At 38.0% G+C, this 20,275-nt stretch overlaps 1 protein-coding gene across 15 annotated transcripts in view; it reads left to right on the forward strand.

The window, feature by feature from the left end:
- The window catches only part of LOC117016645 (protocadherin alpha-C2), a 177,649-nt gene that overhangs the window by 86,699 nt on the left and 70,675 nt on the right, over positions 1 to 20,275 (forward strand). The window contains exons 1-2 of one of the 15 annotated variants that reach the window (XM_033096138.1): positions 2,675 to 5,510; positions 6,163 to 6,397. The exons of 13 other annotated variants lie outside the window; for them this stretch is intronic. In XM_033096138.1, coding sequence (XP_032952029.1) covers positions 3,011 to 5,479 — 2,469 coding nt within the window. In that variant the 5' untranslated portion in view covers positions 2,675 to 3,010 and the 3' untranslated portion in view covers positions 5,480 to 5,510; positions 6,163 to 6,397. Of the gene's footprint in view, positions 1 to 2,474; positions 5,511 to 6,162; positions 6,398 to 20,275 lie in introns of those variants that run through there. One more of the 15 variants, XM_033096122.1, reaches the window with a different exon arrangement.

Genomic DNA, 20,275 nt, shown 5'->3' on the forward strand with positions numbered 1-20,275 from the left:
GCTGAGCTGCGCCCTACACGGCTGGGATTGAAAGGACAACAACCTGACTTGGAAAAACAGGCCTGGAAGTGCACACTGTTCCCCCAATAAAGTCCTGTTCCCCTTCCCCAATAAAATCTTTAAAAAAAATAAAATAAAATAAAAAGAGAATGACATGGTGATACAGATTTCTACTTGCAAAAAACTCCCACTCTGTTAGACTTGATTTGGATACTTTATTAAGCTACTTTACAGGATGAAAATTTGCTTAATGTAATTGTGATGTCCTGTCTTTTAATTTAGTTTCTTTAAGTACATAATATACTCTCAGGGAATAATCTTAAGCGCTAAGAAAATCTTGTTTAAAGAACAATATTCTTTTGCTGACAAATTCTTTGGTAGGTATCAGATTTACTATTTTCCTGTTTGGCTTCAAGATCTTTAATAGGAGTTTATGCATTATGGCTAGAAATCTTTTGAATTTACAGCTTACGGCCAAGTTTGGTGAGAGAGCTTTGTAATAATACTCATGGCAATAGAACCCAGGCAGAAATCAGGACTATATTTTTGCATAGAGTCCACTTAAAGTTGTACTTGTACCTAATTAAAAGCCTGAAAATGCATGAATTAGGAGAAACTATGGAAAATGCCATAAAATGACAAAATGAAATATTAGAAAGGAATGGTTCTGCCAAAGAAAAGTTTTAATTCATGATTTTAACGTGTACACAGTCATCTTATACAAAAGGAAAAGTTCTTGAGATTTTTCTCATCTTTGGGATAGCCAAATATCTCCTAAATATTGCCTTCCCACAAATCACAGTTATGTCTAAACATGTGGAGGCAGATGGTGAGCTAAAAGTCAGGGCATTCCAAAAGTTGAGTAAATCTCTCCAGGTGTATTTCATCTGCTGCTAATGGGAAAGTGAAAAGCATAACCTTCCACCCCAAAGCAGTTAGCTTGGTTAGCAGTATTAAAATGAAATGCAAATTCTATTATCTGGCACTAAAGTAGATGATTAGTTTTGGTTCTGAAATTTAGTGAAGAATAAATTTCATTTTTATGGGTCATTTTACATCCTAATGAAGATCCCCGAAGATGGATATACTACTGGTATGACTCTACTAACACTTTAGTTGGCTGATATGTTTCCTGCTTTACTTTTGTCCAAGACTTGGGGTCAGTGATTATTTTGTTCTTTAATTCAGAGAGACAAAATTAGGAGCATTTACTACTTACATTGCCTTATGTTGCAGCCTGACCTACTTCCATGGAAGAGATAAGGGAAGGGTTTGTGACATTCCTTGGAAGTGATTGGAGGTGATTGGTTCTTAGTGGCACACTGAAGTTACCAACCCCACTTTTAGTCTTAAAACCAGAATGCTGGAGCTGCCTGCTCCCCACTCCATTTTAGTCAGCAATTTATAAAGTTATTATAGAAATATTCAAACATACACTAACTTTAGGAGAAGTGTGCCATTAACCTCCATGTATCCTACACTCAGCTTCTATAATTATCAATACTTTTAAGCAGAAAATAGAGTGCCCTGAAAGTTTCAATTTGTGATCTCTGGTCAGCTTTCATCTTTCGAATTTTGGTTTTTGGGGCTTTGAATACTGCAATTGTATTAAAAGAAGGATTTGAGTGTGAGGAATTTAGTGTTTAACAGTCATTTAAGCCCCTCTCTTTTTCAGTTCGCCTCCCTCAGGGAAAGCCACTGGTTGTAGGGTGGTAGGCGGAATTTGGAGGTATTTCTTGTAGCTCTGAGATGTTTTTCATAGAACTGATCACTGTCCAGATTTCGGTGCTGAACACAGGCTTAAAAACGACGTTGGGGAAGGTATGGGTATCTAGTCTGTTCTTACCCTGTCTCATTACTACTTTCTAAATATTTACAGAAAGTAAATTTGCAGGGTAGTTTCCTGGTCACACTCTGGAGAGTAGCTCAGTACTTTCTCTCCCCTTCACTTCGTACATCCTGTGGGGATGATGAGTTGTCAATCTTTCTGAGTTTCTGGTGCTTGGTATTGCTTGGTTCCTAACCTCCTGCCTCACCCAGAGAGTTAAGGGCAGCTTGCAAAGCACAGTCCCAGTAGGGCCTTCTGGGGAAAGAGAAACTGCTGACTTGCAAAAAGCGGAACGTAGGACCGTAAGTCTTGCTCTCGCTCACTTTATTACCTCGCAAAGCGAGAGTCCGGGGGAAACTTGAGAAGGATATTTCCCAAGTTGCCCCTCGCTAGCTGCCTCTACTGAAACCTTGGAGTCTCCTGGGATATAAGAAAGTGCAAGAGAGACTTTAAGCCGCAGCGGAGAGACTGGGAATCCAGCACCGAATGCACCACAGCACTAGGTGTGGGGGCAGCTGTTTCCTTAAGTCGCGAAGGCGTGGTCGTTCACGGTCACGGATCCGCCTCTCACCGCCCCCGCCCCGCGGTTCCTCTCGGAGTTCCGCCGCTCCCGCAGGCACTGTAGGGGGTCATTGAGTCCAAGCGCCCGAGATTCGACGCTCCGCTGTCCGACAGTTGACGAGAGAAGCCCAGCTAAATTCAGCCCCAGTTACAAGCCGTCTTCAGGCAGAGGTTGTGGAGGTTAAGATCGGGGAGGTCTCGGGGCGTTGTCCTAGGAAACGCCATTTAAGGGAAGATGCGTTAGTTTCTCGGAGCGTCTTCTCCGCCCCGCCCCGCCCCGCGTCGGCTGCCAGGGCTTGGGGCTAGATCCCAGCCGGCAAGGAATGGGGAGACCGCGCTTCCTGGACCCGGCCGTTTACCTGGTCTCTGCACCCCTAGGCGGCGCTGCGCTCCTCCGCACCCGGCCGCTCCGCTTTCCCAGACGGCTGCCAAGCCTCCAGTCTAACAAGGCTGGTCCCCGCGGGCCAGCCCCAGGCAATCCCGGTATTCAGAAAGCGGAACGTCGGCGGTCTCTGCATCTCTAGCCGGCAGCGGCGGCTGGCCGACCCTTGCTTTTTACCACGGCTCGTGCTCTCCGGGAATCCGGAGCATGGTCCTGGGACGCCGCTTGGTGGAGCAAGGATGCTGGCAGGGAGGATGGTTGGCTGGTGGGTGGCGGTTCTATGTTTGTGGGTCTCCTGTGGTTCTGCCGCCGGACAGCTCGAATACTCAGTGTTGGAGGAGACCCAGCGAGGTGTAGCCATAGGCAATGTTACCGCGGACTTGCAGCTGTCAACAGCAGCTCTGTCTTTGCGGAACTTTCGCTTCCTTTCCAGCCACAACAAGTCTTACTTCGGGGTGGATCTGGCCAGCGGTAGCTTGATAGTCAGAGAGCCGGCAGACCGCGAATGGCTGTGTGGGGCCAAAGCTGCCTGCGTCTTGACCTATGAGCTGGTGCTGGAGGACCCTCTGGAGCTGCACAAGATTCTCGTTCACGTTCTGGACGCCAACGACAACTCACCTCTCTTCCCTGCCGGCGACGTGCAGCTGCACATCCCTGAGTTCCTGATGCCTGGGGCCCGCTTTACTCTCCCTAATGCCCAAGATGCCGACGAGGGAAGCAACGGGATCCTAAGCTACAGCTTGAACCCCAGTCAGCACTTTCGCCTGGACATGGGGTCGAGGGTCGACGGTAGCGAATACCCGGAGTTGGTATTGGAGAAAGCACTGGATCGGGAGGAGCGCGCCACCCACCGGCTGGTGCTCACTGCTCGGGACGGCGGGCAGCCTGCGCGCTCCGGAGACGCACAAGTCGCCATCATCGTAGTGGACACAAACGACAATGCTCCTGTATTTGAGCGCACACTATACCGTACCAAGGTGCCAGAGACTGCACCCAACGGGACTGTGTTATTCCGAGTTCAGGCCTCGGACCCCGATGAAGGCTCCAATGGGGAAATCCGGTACTCCTTAAGCAATAGCACACAAGCAAAGCTGCGACACCACTTTCACGTGCACCCTAGAAATGGGGAGGTGCGGGTAGCTGCTTCACTAGGTCCACCTGAAACGCTGTTGGAGGCATATATCGAAGCGAGGGATGAAGGCACTTTCGCTCTAGCTAGCACCACCAAACTGCTGGTGGAAGTGACAGACGTGAATGATCATGCCCCCGAGGTGAACCTTCTGACTCTCTCCAGCCCAGTTTCTGAGGATGTCGCCCCTGGCACAGTGATTGCTCTCTTTAGTGTAAGGGATGAGGACCTCGGTCCCAATGGTAAGGTTATTTGTAGCATGTCCAGTAGAGGCCCTTTTAAGCTGAAGGCTTCCTTTGACAATTACTACAGTTTGCTGACTGATGGGCCCTTGGACCGGGAGCAGGTCAGCGAATACCAGATCCTGATCACCGCCTCAGATGGTGGCTCGCCCCCACTTAGCACCCGCAAGACACTGACTGTGTCAGTTGCTGATGTGAACGACAATGCACCAAGCTTTCCTCAACCACAACAGGAACTTGTTGTGGCTGAAAACAATGGCCCTGGAGCCTCCCTAGGCGGCGTGTTTGCCCAGGACCCTGACCTGGGGAAGAATGGCCTTGTCTACTATGAACTGTTGGATATTATCGCTGAAGGGCAGACAGCATCTAGCTTGGTGGCCATAGAAACATCTAGTGGGGCTATCACTGCCAAAACTTCCTTTGACTTTGAGCAGCTCAAAGGGTTTAGCTTTCAAGTGGAAGCCAGAGATGGTGGCATTCCTCCCAGAAGTGCAGCAGTGACCGTGGACTTGATTGTGGTAGATAGGAACGACAATGCTCCAGTCATCTTGTTTCCCTTACCCAGAAATGGCTCTGTCCCAGTGGAAATTGTGCCCCGCTCTGCCAGAACTGGACACCTGATCACAAAAGTGGTAGCTGAGGATGCAGACAGTGGCTCCAATGCCTGGCTTTCCTACCACATCTCTCAGGCTTCTGACTCTAGCCTTTTCAGGATCTCAGCCAATATGGGAGAGATCCGTACTGCTCGCTTAGTTCTTCCCACTGATGCCTTTAAACAAAGGGTGGTGGTAGTGGTTCAGGACCATGGAGACCCATCACTTTCCTCCTCTGTCACAGTGTGTATGCTGTTGAGCAATTCTGTCCCTCAGGTCCTTCCAGACTTTGAAGATGCCTGGGAAATAGGGCACCTTTCCGCCCAGAACCTGTATTTAGTAATTGCATTGGCTTGTATTTCCTTTTTATTTCTGGGGTGCCTACTTTTCTTTGTGTGTATCAAGTTGAGCCAGAGCTCAGGTTGTTGCTCTCAGAGCTGCTGTCATTCTCCAGAGGAGCTGAGGTATGGAAGGAGAACAGCTTCGAATCCTTGCATGACATCAGCCACAATAGATGTCACTACGGTTGAGAGACTTTCTCAGACCTATTTCTATTGGGCCTCTCTGGGACTTGGTTCTGATAATAACAGTTTGCTCTTGCGTGGGGAATACAGTGCTGCTGACCTGAGAAATGTGGCCACTGGGGTAGGAATGAATTTGCCAATATCCTGTATTCAGATTCGGAATAGGAAAGGAGATCACGCAAATGTCAATGTCATGGTAAGCAAATTTTATGGGGTTTGATTCCCTTGACCAGGAAATGGCCACCTGCTATGTTCTTTTTTTTTTCTTTTTCGATAAACAGTAGTATTTGTTATTATCAGTAAATAAAACAATGGGAAAGGGTATGGAAGTCTTCAGGAGCCTTGAGAGTAATGCTGAAAAAATGGGGGGAAAATGGGTTGGAATAAGAGACTTAGAAAATGGATAGATCAGGCTAGGACTAACCCAGAGTTTCCTCCAATTTGACTGCTCATGTGATTCAAATGCTTGTTAAAAGTACAGATACTAGGCACCGATCCAATTCTTGAGTCAGAATCTCCAGGGGCAGGCCTGGGACACTGCATTTTAAGAAACCCCTCCAATAATTCTTTTCAAAAAGTTTTTATTTTTAATTACCATTGACATACAATATTATATTAGTTTCAGATGTATAATATAGTGACTAGACATTTATATAACTTATGAAGTGATCCCCAAAAGTCTAGTACCCAACTGGCACCATACATAGTTATTACAATATTATTGACTATACGCGCATTCACTGTGCTGTACTTTGCTTCCCAGCGACTGTTTTTAGAACTGGCAATTTGTACTTCTTAATTGCTTTTTTTTTTTAAAGGATTTTTATTAAAACATAGCTAACATACAATTAGTTTCAGGTGTACTTTATAGTTATTCAACAGTACCCACCGAGCACTATAAAGTATGTTCTAAAATGTTTCTTAGATGAGCCTTTGGCAACATTTAATCTGTTGAGTTGAACACTCATGCTTATTATACCCCCTGTGCTAAGAATTCTGGGAGTATAGAAGTATTAAAAGACTGTTCTTGGCCTTAAGGAGATTATAGTTTATTTTTGAGAAACAAGGGTAAGAAATTCAAATGTATTAAAGAACAATAAATGTAACATAGCATAAATGTCTAAAATTAAAAATAATAAAGCACCAACGTTTCTGGCATGGATAATAAATGACCAGAAATGTCTTTAAATAATTCCTTTTAGGAATTCCTTCAAGGGATTACTTAAAGCAAATATCCCTTTATTCAAAAAAATATTTTTGAGCAACGGATGTGTGTAAGGCATTCTGATACCTAATGGGAATGAAAAATACATGAGTTTTGCATAATATATGCTTAATATCATGGAAGATGAGACATTTACTCAAACTTTACAACACATGATTTAAAATGATGATAACCTAAAACGTTAAAAATAAATTGCAATGGATATTTAAAGAAGGAAGAGAGAGAATATGTGGGCATGGAGGAGGGAATCAGGGAAAGCTTTGTGGTAGAGATGGCATTTGAATTGGATCTTGAATAATAGACAATTTAATAAAATGCAGCATATTTTCTAGGCTATACTTTACATGAAAACCACTTGGCATAAAGAGTCTTTTTTGAGAATAACACTTCACAACATAGCTAATAGCTCCATGCATTGTTTGTAAGTACATCGGAATTATATGCATGTCTGAGAATACCTATTTGTACTGATAGACAATAACACTATTGTGTATAGGACTTGACAACCTTTTATTTGTGTTTGAATTGTTTCACAAAGAAGAAAGATGACTAACTGTTATGTCAGAAACATGGGTGTGTGCAAAGGTGCTCTTACCATGCAAAGTCCATTCAACTTGGATTTAATATTTTTATTATTTTAGAAGCCAATATACTTAGACATAATAAATACCATATTTGAGAGTAATGTGTCTAATAAAAGTTAAATTATTCAAATACTTCAGTTTAACCATAGTGGCTGTTGGCATTTCAAAACTTTTTTAATAGAATGGGAGCAATTGGGACAGCAATTTTACAATGTTACTTTTGGACTTTTCATAGCAATTGTGGATAGAAGGGAAGGAGATGTACAGAAATTAAGGAAGGCAATGGAAGATTCCCTGTTTTAGTATTCCAGGTAATAAATAAAAAGGGGACAAAGGGGTTATAAGTTATTTTTTTCCAAATAATGATGTTAAAGAAGATTTACGTCCGTGATAATTTTGCATATTTAATATTCACACATGATGTAATAGAAACCAGTATATATGATATGATTAGTAAGTACTTGCTGAATGAATGAAATACATTTGTGCATATATGAATTGGAGGGTAACACTGTTCAACATAGAGGGAAAAACATTCACTTACTTTTCTGTTTTTCATTTGTATATAAACAGTTTAAGGGTCATTCTGTAATGCATTATTTCAATGGTTATTTTCTTCTTTATGATGTATAATAATGAAAACAACGTAACAGAGGGATTTTTCTGGGCCATGAAAAACCTCAGTGCTGTTCTGGGGCTAAAGATGAGTCTAGCTCCTGTAGATAAAGTGATTAGTAGGGATGTACGCATATATCATTACATTGTGAAATTTGCAGTGAATACAAATTAAAATGCAGTTATTTTTTTAAGGGAGAAAATTGGTACACAAAATGTTAATATTTCAGGTATCAAAACAATGCATAAATTCTCTTCCTATCAAGAAAATTCACCATTTCTTCTATTTCATTGCTTTCTGTAATAAGGAGCGATGAGAATATGAGTTACGTCTATGAAGTTTAGGAGTCAGGAGTTGTTTAAGGAACACATTTTGACTAGACTAGAAAGGAAATATAAGTAAGTGATAGGAAGAATAATAGATCTGGGAGTTGAAAAGAAAACTAGCTATTTGAAAGGAAAAATATAGCTAATAACAGAGAAAAATGTCCCCTGTGACCAAATTTTTAAAACTTATATGAGGGATAAATAAAGTAACGGAGATACACTGTTCATAGATGCAGGAATATCGTGCCATCCCATTCCTCCAGTTGAGCGATCTTTTTCCATCATTGTTGATATTTCACTTTTTAGGTATTTCATTGTGTGCTAATAATTTTTATGGGCTGCATATTTTCTTATAAAGAAAGTATGATGTATAAAAACGGGGTAAAGTAATTTTTATAAAGCTGGAATATTTGTAATTTACACAGGCATTTATTATTTATTTTTTCCTATCCAATTGCACATTGATCCAATCTTGATTCTTTAGAAAAGAATGCTTGTCATAGTGTTCATTGAATGCCTTAATGACAACGATAGAATTCTAGAAATAAAATATTTATTGCTTGAATTTTACAAAACAAAAATCCTTTGAAAAGAATACAATTTTATAATATTTTAACTGTATGCCTTGAATCATACATAATCATCTTGATGCATGTATTTATATTTTGTTCAAATTTTAAGCTCTTCTCTCTTATTTTAGTTTACAATGTATTTTAACATAATTTATAATACTAAAATCTGTCAGTTTAAGAAATCAATGAAAACATTCATATCTGTATCTCTCCTTTGATAATATTTAACAGATATAAACAAAATTGGCCCACTGTGCAACAAGCAGAAAACATGTGTCTCATGTAAATTTTTTGTTAGGATTCTTGATGGGCAATTTAATTTTTTGAGATTCACATCTAAGATGGTACCTCTGAGATATAAATTTCTACTTTGAATTTAAAATGAATTGCATTGGCAATTTTTTAGATAATAAATATTAATGTAGCAAAAATGCACACCAGCATACAACTGACTTTATTAAATATTCCACATTGAACATTGAACATACCAATGTTATATTAGTGTATTGTTCTTCTGGAATTCTTTTGCCGGGATATATAGGGTATAAGATAGTTCCTCTTTGCAATGTCATTTATTAACACAGTGGTGGAATGTTTTTGGCATTCTTAAGTGGATTTTTTTAAATCAGTTTTAGGTGTACAAAACAATGTAATAGTTAGACATTTACACCCCTCACAAAGTGATAAACCTCCCTTCCCCAAGTATATTATGTCCTCCCCCTCTGACATAATATACAGCTGTTACAATTCTAGATGTTTTTATTTGTTAACATATATTCCGTAAGTAGACTTTTCTATAGCCTAATTACATGTTTCCTTATATCTATTTTGGCTTTGAAGCTGATAACCATGCTTTGAAAAACTTTAGAGTGCTGTAACTAAGGAAGTTTTCATGGCAAGTGAAATATATTCAGATTAAAAAAAACCATGTAGACAGTACAATAGTATTTGATGTATAATATAATAGAGAAACCTCAAACTATTAAAAAGGAAGGAAAAGAACATCATAACTTGAGTGGACAGAAGGGAAAATGTATGAGTGGGAAAGTTTTTTAACAACATGTCTGATAATGTTAATGGCCTATTGATTTTTGTTGCCTTCAGTATTTGCAGTTAGAGGAAACAATAATATTCCAGAGACTAAATACACAACTCTGTTGGGATGAAGGTGGACTAAATTGCTAAAAAGGTTTTTACATTGCTCAAATGCATATGATATGAATATCAGAAATAACATTTGGCAGAATATCAAATGAATATAGATCCCAGTCTAGGATTCTGACTAAAGTATTATGGGAAATAAGGAATTGGTTGGTAAGGGTTATTCTTAAAAACCAAAACTAATAGCCACGGGGAAATGAAATACAGTTTGGGGAACATAATCAATAATGTTGTAAAGATTATGTAGAGTGCCAGATGGGCACTGGACTTAGTAGGGAAACCACTTCATAGACTGTGTAGATGCCTGACCACTGCACTATACACCTGAAGCTTAAGTTGAATAATATGGGATGTCAACTATAATTAAATATACATATATACACACACACATATATATATGTGTATATATATATATGTGTGTGTGTGTGTGTGTATATATATGTGTGTGTGTGTGTGTGTATATATGTATATATATATATACATATATATATATATATATGTATATATATATATATATATATATATATATATATACCGGGGGTACCCAAAAAAGTATACTCGTGTGTGTATACATATAATAGATATGTATATGTGTGTGTGTATATATATATACACACATATATATATAGTTATGGGATGTGGAGTACAGCATAGGGAATATAGTCAATGGAATTGTAATAGATATATATATATATATAATATCAGAGAGGTAGTAGATTGGGGGGATTATCACTGTGAGGGGTGTAAATGTATGAGTATAACTATTACATTGTTTTGTACACCTGAAACTAATTTAAAAACCCAAAACTAAATGATAAAGATGGTTACTCATTTTGTTCCCAATTTTAATTTATGATACAAAAATGGTTCAAGATAGAAATAAATTACATGTCTCATTTTTAGTGCATTTATGAAAAAGAATTAGGATAATAATTTCTTCCTCAAGCTATAAACACAGAAGATCATTATATACTCATCTGGAACTTGTCTTGGAATCTAGGAATGAATATGCAATCACATATTCTCCTGAGCTGCAGAGAAAGAGAAACACCTTTGTGTACCATCCCAAATTCTTGGCTGTTCTTAGAGCCATCTGGTTGCCATGTACATATATACTGTTTTAATAGCAGAATTCTAATGACATACCCTCAAAAATGTGCTCTCTGAATTCAGGCACATCATACTTACTCTTTTGAATCTTTGAACAAATATTACAGCTGTTTTGTTTAGAGTCAAAATGATGTTCATACAAAATAAAACCAACCAATGAAGACATCTTAATAGTGGGTTTTTGCATCCATATTAATCACTTGAAATTAGCTTGTCATTTTCATTTCTTATAAGGATTTGGTATCAAGGTTATGCTGGCCCTATTAAACAGGTTAGAAGTTTTTTCCTCTCTTTTTTCCCTATTCTCTAGAGGACATGTTTGCTAAGATTGATGATATTTCTTTCTTAAATATTTAGTAGTATTCACAGTGATGCTCTCTGTTCCTTAAATTTTCTTTGTGGAAAAGTTGTACATGATATCAAATTTCTTTATTAGAAATAAAATTATTTATGTTTTTATTCTTGTTTCATTTCAGTAAATTCTGTTTTTCCCAGAAATGTGTTGATTTCATCTAAATTTTCAAGTATTTTGGCATAAACTTATTTATACTATCTGTCCTCTTGTGATCTTTGTAACATCTGCAGGATCTGTAGTGATACGCCTCTTTTCAATCCTGATGTTAATATCACCTCTCATTTTTCCTGAATGGATTTGGAAGTAGTAGTTTATTAATTATATGACCCTTTCCAAGGACTAACTTTTGGCTTTTGGTGTTTTCTTTCTTGTATATTTGTTTTCTATTTTATTGATTTCTGCTCTTAGCTTTATTTCCTTCCTCACTTTTTTTTTTTGTTTTTGTTTTCAATGTGCTATTTTTTTCTCGCTTCTTGTTTAGTTTAGCTTACTGATTTTTGGATTTTATTGTTTGTCATGCATGGATTTAAAAAACTGAAAGTTTTCCACGAAGTGTGGTATTAGCTGCTTCACAAAAATTTTATTTTTTAAAACTTTAATTGAAGTATAACATACATAAAAGTTCATATATCATAGGTGTATGGTTTGATGAATAATTCAAAGCCAACACAATCATGTAACTACCACAGAGATAAAGAAGTAGAGCGTTACTAGCACCTTAAAACTCCCCTCAACCTTCCCCTTTCATTACTCCCTTCTGAAATATAACCATTATCAGGAGTTCCAACACCATAAAAATAGAGTCATATGGTATGATTATGTTTTTGTATCTGGCTTCTTTCACTCAGTATTATACATGTGACATTCATACGGGCTTCTGTGCATAGCAATAATTCATCCATTAAATTGCTGTATATTGCATATGTGAGAGCTGATATTTAGAGAGAAAATCTGGACAATAGTTGTGCTTATTGCTACAGGGTTTCTAGGTATTTTCAGTTTGGGAAATACTGGCTCACAGATTTGTAGGTATTTTCAGTTTGGGAAAATACCCAGTTTCTAGGTATTTTCAGTTTGGGAAAATACCCAGTTTCTAGGTATTTTCAGTTTGGGAAATACTGTCTATACAGATCTTCCAAATGGAGACACATTTTATTATACAATAACAAAAAAATCACATTTGTCAATACCAACACTAATCTCATGAGACATTCTTTTAATGTTGGAAAGCAACAAGCTCACAGTGGTAGACACAAATTTTCCCAAATTATAATTCTCATTCAAAATCTTAAATTTTATCATTTGCAGTAAATACTGTCAGTTGTTTCCCTTGCAGTGACAAACTCATTTAATTCATTTTTAAGAGAATGTCTGCGTTTTGGTATTACAAGTATCCAGGTTCATCTTCTAAATTTCCTGTCTCAGACCTGGAGTCAACTATTCTCCAAGGATTCTTCAATTCTTTGTTGTGAGAGCTGATATTTAGAGATAAAATCTGGACAATAGTTGTGCTTGTTGCTACAGGGTTTATAGGTATTTTCAGTTACTGTGCATTTTAAAAAAGATAAAATACATCACAAGTTCATCACTAATCTTTCCAAGTTCAACACTGTAGGTTTTTACTTAATTTCATCAATCTTACATTTGTATCTCCTTTCTTCTACAACAAAGATCCCAGTTTTTATTTACATCAACGTAATTACTCATTTGTTACCTGACACTACTCAAAAAACAGACTTAGAAAACAATACCAGTACCACACCAACAATATGATTACAGTGACAGCTTAATATTTTGGCATTCTTTTCATTTGTAGGCCATATCTCACTAAGCATGTATGGTACAAATTATTGTATTTTGAAGTATCTTGGAATAGTTCATCTTTGTGTAATTAAGCCATCAATTACATGCAAAGTTAAGTTCATTTGTTTCAAGTTCCTTTCAAATTTTGGGCTTGCTTTTTTCTTTCTTTTCTTTTTTTTTTTTTAAATTTATTGGGGTGACAATTGTTAGTAAAATTACATAGATTTCAGGTGTACAATTCTGTATTACATCATCTATAAATCCCACTGTGTGTTCACCACCCAGAGTCAGTTCTCCTTCCATCACCATATATTTGATCCTCCTTACCCTCATCTCTCACCCCTCACCCCCCTTACTCTCTGGTAACCACTAAACTATTGTCTGTGTCTATGAGTTTTTGTTTCTCATTTGTGTGTCTTCTTCTTTTGTTGTTTTTGGTTTATATTCCACATATCAGTGAAATCATATGGTTCTCTGCTTTTTCTTGTCTGACTTATTTCGCTTAGCATTATACTCTCAAGATCCATCCATGTTGTCACAAATGTTTCTATATCATCCTTTCTTACCGCCGAATAGTATTCCATTGTGTATATATACCACAACTTCTTTATCCATTCATCTATCGAAGGATATTTTGGTTGTTTCCATGTCTTGGGCCCGTAAACAAAGCTGCAATGAACATTGGAGCACATGTGTCTTTATGTATAAATGTTTTCAGATGTTTTGGGTAGATACCCAGGAGAGGGATTGCTGGGTCATATGGTAATTCTATTCGTAATTTTTTGAGGAACCTCCACACTGCCTTCCATAACAGCTGCACCAGTCTGCATTCCCACCAACAGTGTATGAGGGTTCCTTTTTCTCCACAGCCTCTCCAACACTTGTTACTATTTGTCTTGTTGATGATAGCCATTCTGACTGGGGTGACGTGATATCTCATTGTGGTTTTTATTTGCATTCTCTGATGATTAGTGATGTTGAGCATTTTTTCATATGTCTATTTGCCATTTGTATGTCCTCTTTGGAGAAATGTCTCTTCAGGTCCTCTGCCCATTTTTCAGTTGGGTTGTTTGTTTTTTTGTTGTTGAGTTTCATGAGTTCCTTGTATATTTTGGATATTAGTCCCTTATCGGAGGCACTGTTTGCAAAAATCTTCTCCCATTCAGTTGGTTGCCTCTTTATTTTGTCAATGGTTTCTTTTGCTGTGCAGAAGCTTTTAAGTTTCATATAGTCCCATTCGTTTATTTTAGCTTTTACTTCCATTGCCTTTGGAGTCAAATTCATAAAATGCTCTTTGAACCCAAGATCCATAAGTTAGTACCTATGTTTTCTTCTATGCAGTTTATTGTTCAGGTCTTATGCTTAAGTCTTTGATCCATTTTGAATTAATTTTGGTACATGGTGACAAATAGCAGTCCAGTTTCATTCTTTTGCACGTGGCTATCCAACTCTCCCAGCACCATTTATTGAAGAGGCTGTCTTTCCTCCATTGTATGTTTTTTGCTTCTTTGTCAAAAATTATCCGTCCATATTTATGTGGTTTTATTTCTGGGTTCTCAATTCTATTCCATTGGTCTATGTGTCTGTTTTTCTGCCAATACCATGCTGTTTTGATTATTGTAGCCCTGTAGTACAAGCTAAAGTCAGGGAGTGTTATACCTCCAGTATTGTTCTTTTTTCTTAAGATTGCTTTGGCTATTCGGGGTCTTTTGTGGTTCCAAACAAATCTGATGATTTTTTGTTCTATTTCTTTAAAAAATGTCATTGGGATTTTGATGTGGATTGCATTAAATCTGTATATTGCTTTGGGTAATATGGCCATTTTAACTATGTTGATTCTTCCAATCCATGAGCACAGAATGTCTTTCCATTTCTTTGTGTCTTCTTCAATTTCTTTCAAAAATGTCTTATAGTTTTCAGCATATAGGTCCTTCACATCCTTGGTTAAGTTTATTCCTAGGTATTTTATTCTTTTTGATGCAATTGCAAAAGGAATTGTTTTTTGTATTTCTTTTTCTGAGATTTCATTGTTAGTATATAGGAATGCAATGGAGTTTTGTATGTTGATTTTGTAGCCAGCAACTTTACTGTATTCGTTGATTGTTTCTAAAGCTTTTTGGTGGAGTCTTTAGGGTTTTCTATATATAGCATCATGTCATCTGCAAAGAGTGACAATTTAACTTCTCCATTCCCAATTTGGATGCCTTTTATTTCTTTCTTTTGCCTGATTGCTCTGGCAAGGACTTCCAACACTATGTTGAAAAGCAGAGGTGATAGGGGACAGCCCTGTCATGTTCCTGAACGTAGAGCAAAGGGCTTCAGTTTTTCACCGTTCTTTATGAGATTAGCTGAGGGTTTGTCATATATGGCCTTTATTATGTGAAGGTATTTTCCTTCTATACTTATTTTATTAAGTGTTTTAATCATAAATAGATGTTATATCTTGTCAAATGCTTTTTCTGCATCAATTGATATAATCATGTGATTTTTGTCCTTTATTTTGTTTATGTGATGTATCACATTGATGGATTTGCAGATGTTGAACCATCCTTTTGCCCCGGGGATGAACCCCACTTGGTCGTGATGAATAATCTTTTGAATACATTGTTGTATTCGATTTGCTAGAATTTTGTTTAGGATTTTTGCATCTGTATTCATCAGAGATATTGGTCTGTAGTTTTCTTTTTTTGTGTTGTCCTTACCAGATTTTGGTATCAGGGTAATGTTGGCTTCATAAAATGAGTTAGGGAGTACTGTCTCTTCCTCAGTTTTTTTGGAAGAGTTTGAGCAGGATTGGTATTAGATCCTCTTTAAAGGTTTGTTAGAATTCACTAGTGAAGCCATCTGGTCCCGGACTTTTGCTTTTGGGAAGGTTTTGGATAACTGATTCAATTTCATTACTGGTGATTGGTCTGTTTAGATTTTCCAGTTCTTCATGGTTCAGCCTTGGAAGGCTATATGTTTCTAAGAACTTGTCCATTTTTTCTAGGTTATTGAATTTGGTGGCATATAGTCCTTCATAGTATTCTTGGATGATCCTTTGTATTTCTGTGGTGTTCGTGATAACTTCCCCTTTTTCATTTCTGATTTTGTTAATTAGTGTCTTCTCACTTTTTATCTTAGTGAGTCTAGTCAAGGGTTTGTCAATTTTGTTAATCTTTTCAAAGAACCAGCTCTTTGTCACATTAATTTTTTCTATTGTCTTTTTCTTCTCTATTTCATTTAGTTCTGCTCTGATTTTTGTTATTTCCTTTCTTCTGCTGACCTTGGGTTTCACTTGTTCTTCTTTTTCTAGTTCTTTAAGGTGTAACATAAATAAGGTGAGGTTATTTATTTGGGATTTTTCTTGTTTCTTGAGATAGGCCTGTAATGATATAAATTTCCCTCTTAAAACTGCTTTCGTTGCATCCCAAAAATTTTGGTGGGATGTATTTTCATTGTCATTTGTTTCTATGTATTTTTTGATCGCTCCTCTAATTTCTTCTTTGACCCAGTTGTTCTTTAAAAGTATGTTGTTTAATCTCCATGTATTTGTGTTTTTTTCCTGCTTTCTTTTTGCAGTTGATATCCACTTTCAAAGCATTGTGATCAGAGCATATGATTCCTATGATTTTGATCTTCTTAAATTTGCTGAGGCTGATTTTATGTCCCAATATATGGTCTATCCTTGAGAATGTTCCATGTACACTAGAAAAGAATGTATAGTCTGATGTTTTAGGATGAAGTGCTCTATATATGTCAGTTATGTCCATTTCGTCTAATGTGTCATTTAGGGCTGCTATTTCGTTATTTATTTTCTGTTTGGATGATCTATCCATAGCTGTCAATGATGTATTTAAGTCCCCTAGTATAATAGTACACAATTATACTTTAGTTCTGTTAGTAGTTGCTTGGTATATTTCGGTGCTCCCTGATTGGGGGCATAAATATTGATGACTGTTACATCTTCTTGTTGTATAGTCCCCTTTACGATTATGAAATGTCCATCTTTGTCTCTTGTTATCTTTTTCACCGTGAAGTCTGTTTCATCTGATATCAGTATGGCTACACCTGATTTTCTCTGGATACCATTTGCTTGGAGTGTCAATTTCCACCCTTTCACTTTGAGTCTATGCTTGTCCTTGTAGCTGAGATGTGTCTCTTGGAGACAGCATATGATTGAGTTTAGTTTTTTGATCCAATCTGCTACTCTGTGCCTTTTTATTGGTGAGTTCAGTCCATTTACATTTAGGGTGATTATTGATATGTGAGGATTTCCTGTCATTCTATCTTTAGTTTTCTGGTAAGGCTGTGTCTCCATTGTTTCTTTGCCTTTTTGTTGTTGTCTATTATTTCTGTGTGGTGGTATTCTATGATGTTTCCCTCTGTTTCTTCTTTTATTACAGTATATATTTCAGTTATGGATTTTTTTTTTGAGTGGTTACCCTCAAGTTTATGTAAAAGAAAGATATTTAGATAATTTTCTTCAGCATGCTTACTTTCTCCATTCCCATATTCCAATTCAGGCCTTTACTCTCCCCCTTTTTATGTTTTGGTTGCCACAAATTGTCCCTGTTGATGGTGGTTGAATAGCCTCCTTTAGTATTTCTTGTAGTGCAGGTTGTGTGTTAGAAAATTCCCTCAGCTTCTCTATGTCTGAAAAGGTCTTTATTCCTCCTCCATATCTAAAGGATATCTTTGCTGGATATATTATTCTTGGCTCATAATTTCTCTCTTTCAATAGTTTGAATATTTGGTTCCACTCCCTCCTGGCTTGTAGAGTTTCTGCTGAAAAATCTGATGATAATCTAATGGGCTTTTCTTTGTAGGTTACCGTCTTCTTTTCCCTGGCTGCCTTGAGGATTCTTTGTCGTTGATTTTTGACAGCTTCAATACAATGTGCCTTGGAGAAGGCCTGTTGGCATTGAGGTGTTGTATTTGCTTCTTGAATTCGAGGATCCAGTTCTGTCCACAAGTTTGGGAAATTCTCATCGACAATTTGTTTGAATATATTCTCTGTTCCCTTCTCTCTTTCTTCTCCTTCTGGTATGCCCATTATTCTTATATTGCTCTTTCTGATGGAGTCAGAAAATTCTTGTAGAGTTCTTTCATTTCTTTTAAGTCTCAAGTCTCTTTCTTCTTCCATCCGTGTCATTTCCAGGTTTCTATCTTCGATGTCACTGATTCTTTCCTCCATCTGGTCAACTCTACTATCTAAGCTGGCTATTTCATTCTTAATTTCTTCTATTGAGTTCTTAATCTCCAGAAATTCTATTTGGTTCTTTTTTAAAATTTCAATCTCTTTCGTAAAATGCTCATGTTCTTTGATTGTGTTTCTGAGTTCATTAAACTGCCTTTCTGTGTTTTCTTGCATCTCGTTGAGTTTTTTCAGACCTGCAATCTTGAATTCTCTGTCATTTAAGTCACATATTTCCATATCTTTAAGTTCCTTTTCTGGAGACTTTTCACTTTCTTTCTGAGCTGTCTTGTTGCCTTGGTTATTCATGGCAATTACTGATTTATTATTTCTCTTCCTAGACATCTACAGGAGTGGCTTCTGCAACAGGTTGATAGGAAGAGGTCTTTCTTTTGTTTTCCAGTACATGTTGGTGGAATGTTATTTTCTCTTTGACTGCAGCCTTTTTTTTCTCTCTCACATGGTAGTGCTACGTTTTCTCTGCACTATGTCATCTTCTCACACAGTGGGGGGATTCCCTGGGAGACAGGCTTCTCCTCTGTTAATAGTTCACCTGGGTCACAGGGTGCAGTGTCCATGTGGGTATGCGGAGAACGTTTGAAGTTCCAAAGCTCTTCCTGCACCAGATTCAGAGCCCGTATGTTTCAGCAGTTCTGTTTACTCCTTCAGGTATCTGCCCAGATAGGTGGGGCCAGGGGCGGGGTGAGTTGTGAGAAGTGGCCCAGACCACCACCACAGCTGGTCCTGCTTCCACAGCTCCCTCTCCTTTACGGGAACTATTTGTGCTGCGAATCTGTGTCTGCGGTCCACAGTTCTCAGAACAGCAAATATTCTGTTCTTTTGATCTGACACTGCTACTATTCTACTTCTAGCACCGGGTAGGTGGGGGCGGGGCGAGCTCTGGGAGAGTAGCGAGGGGGTGGCTAGTCTCAGTGCCTAAGGCTTCCGTTCTCTGCTTGACAGTGAGGGCTTAAAGCACCGTTTTCAGCCTTCTTCCCTCAGTCTTTTCTCCGAGGTCTCTGCCGTGAGTGTTGGGTTCAGCTTTGTTGTATGCTGCCCCCTCAGCCCTGTGGGCCATAAGCGGAGCCCTAGCAGTCCGAGTTCTTCCCTCTCCCGCAGCTGCGGTAGTTCCGGGATGCAGTGAGCTCGGAGCACTGAGCTAGGTCTGCGTCCTGCGCCTGCGTGGCTCCGTCTCCACACTCCTCCCTTCCCTCCTCCCCCTCTCGTGCGATTCGCCCACCTTGAGGTGAATTCAGTAGAGGACCTCTTCGTCTTGCCTGTCTGCTGTGCAGGGAGTCCTTTGTGGAGTTATTGTTATTCGATTAGTTGTAAATTCCAGGGGAGCTTTACAGAGGCTCACCTCACGCCACCATTTTGATGACCTCTCTCGGGCTTGCTTTTTAAAATTAAATTTTCTTTATAGTTATATAAAATATTTACAAAATTCCAAAATAAGTTTATCAAACAAAGTATATTTAGAGAAGTCTAGTATCTACTGTCCCTGTTCCCCCATTCTAGTCCTTTTCTCCTCTTACAGGTAATAATATTTTATGGTTTATCCTTTCACTATTTTTCAGTGTTATTATATATGAAATGTAAACAAATATGTGCGTCCACTGCTTTTTAAGATAAATTATAGCATAAAATACACATTCTTCTCTACTTTGATTTTTTTCACTTAAAAATATAAACTTTTGATCACTCCATAGTAGTACATTTTCTACATACACAGTGCCATTTAATAAAAAAGATCATTCTTCACTATTCTGGAGAGCTACCTGTGTCATAAACCAAGTGACTAAATTTGCGTCTATTTCTGGAGTCTCTATTTTGTTTCATTGGTCTATTTATTTTGTGCCAATACCATTCTGTGTTAAACACAGTAGCTTTTTAATACATAGTAACATACAATTGTGTAAGTTTTTTCTCACTTTGTTCTTCTGCCTCAAGATTAATTTAGCTAGTATTTTGGCCCTTTGCACTTCTATTTATATTGTAGAATCAGTTTTTCAATTTCTATATTAAAAAAACTGCTCTGATTTTAATGGTATTACATTAAATCTGTGGAAAATATGGGGCATTTGACAT

This window comes from Rhinolophus ferrumequinum, chromosome 24 (genome assembly GCF_004115265.2).
Source record: "Rhinolophus ferrumequinum isolate MPI-CBG mRhiFer1 chromosome 24, mRhiFer1_v1.p, whole genome shotgun sequence".
In the NCBI taxonomy this organism is placed as follows: domain Eukaryota; kingdom Metazoa; phylum Chordata; class Mammalia; order Chiroptera; family Rhinolophidae; genus Rhinolophus; species Rhinolophus ferrumequinum.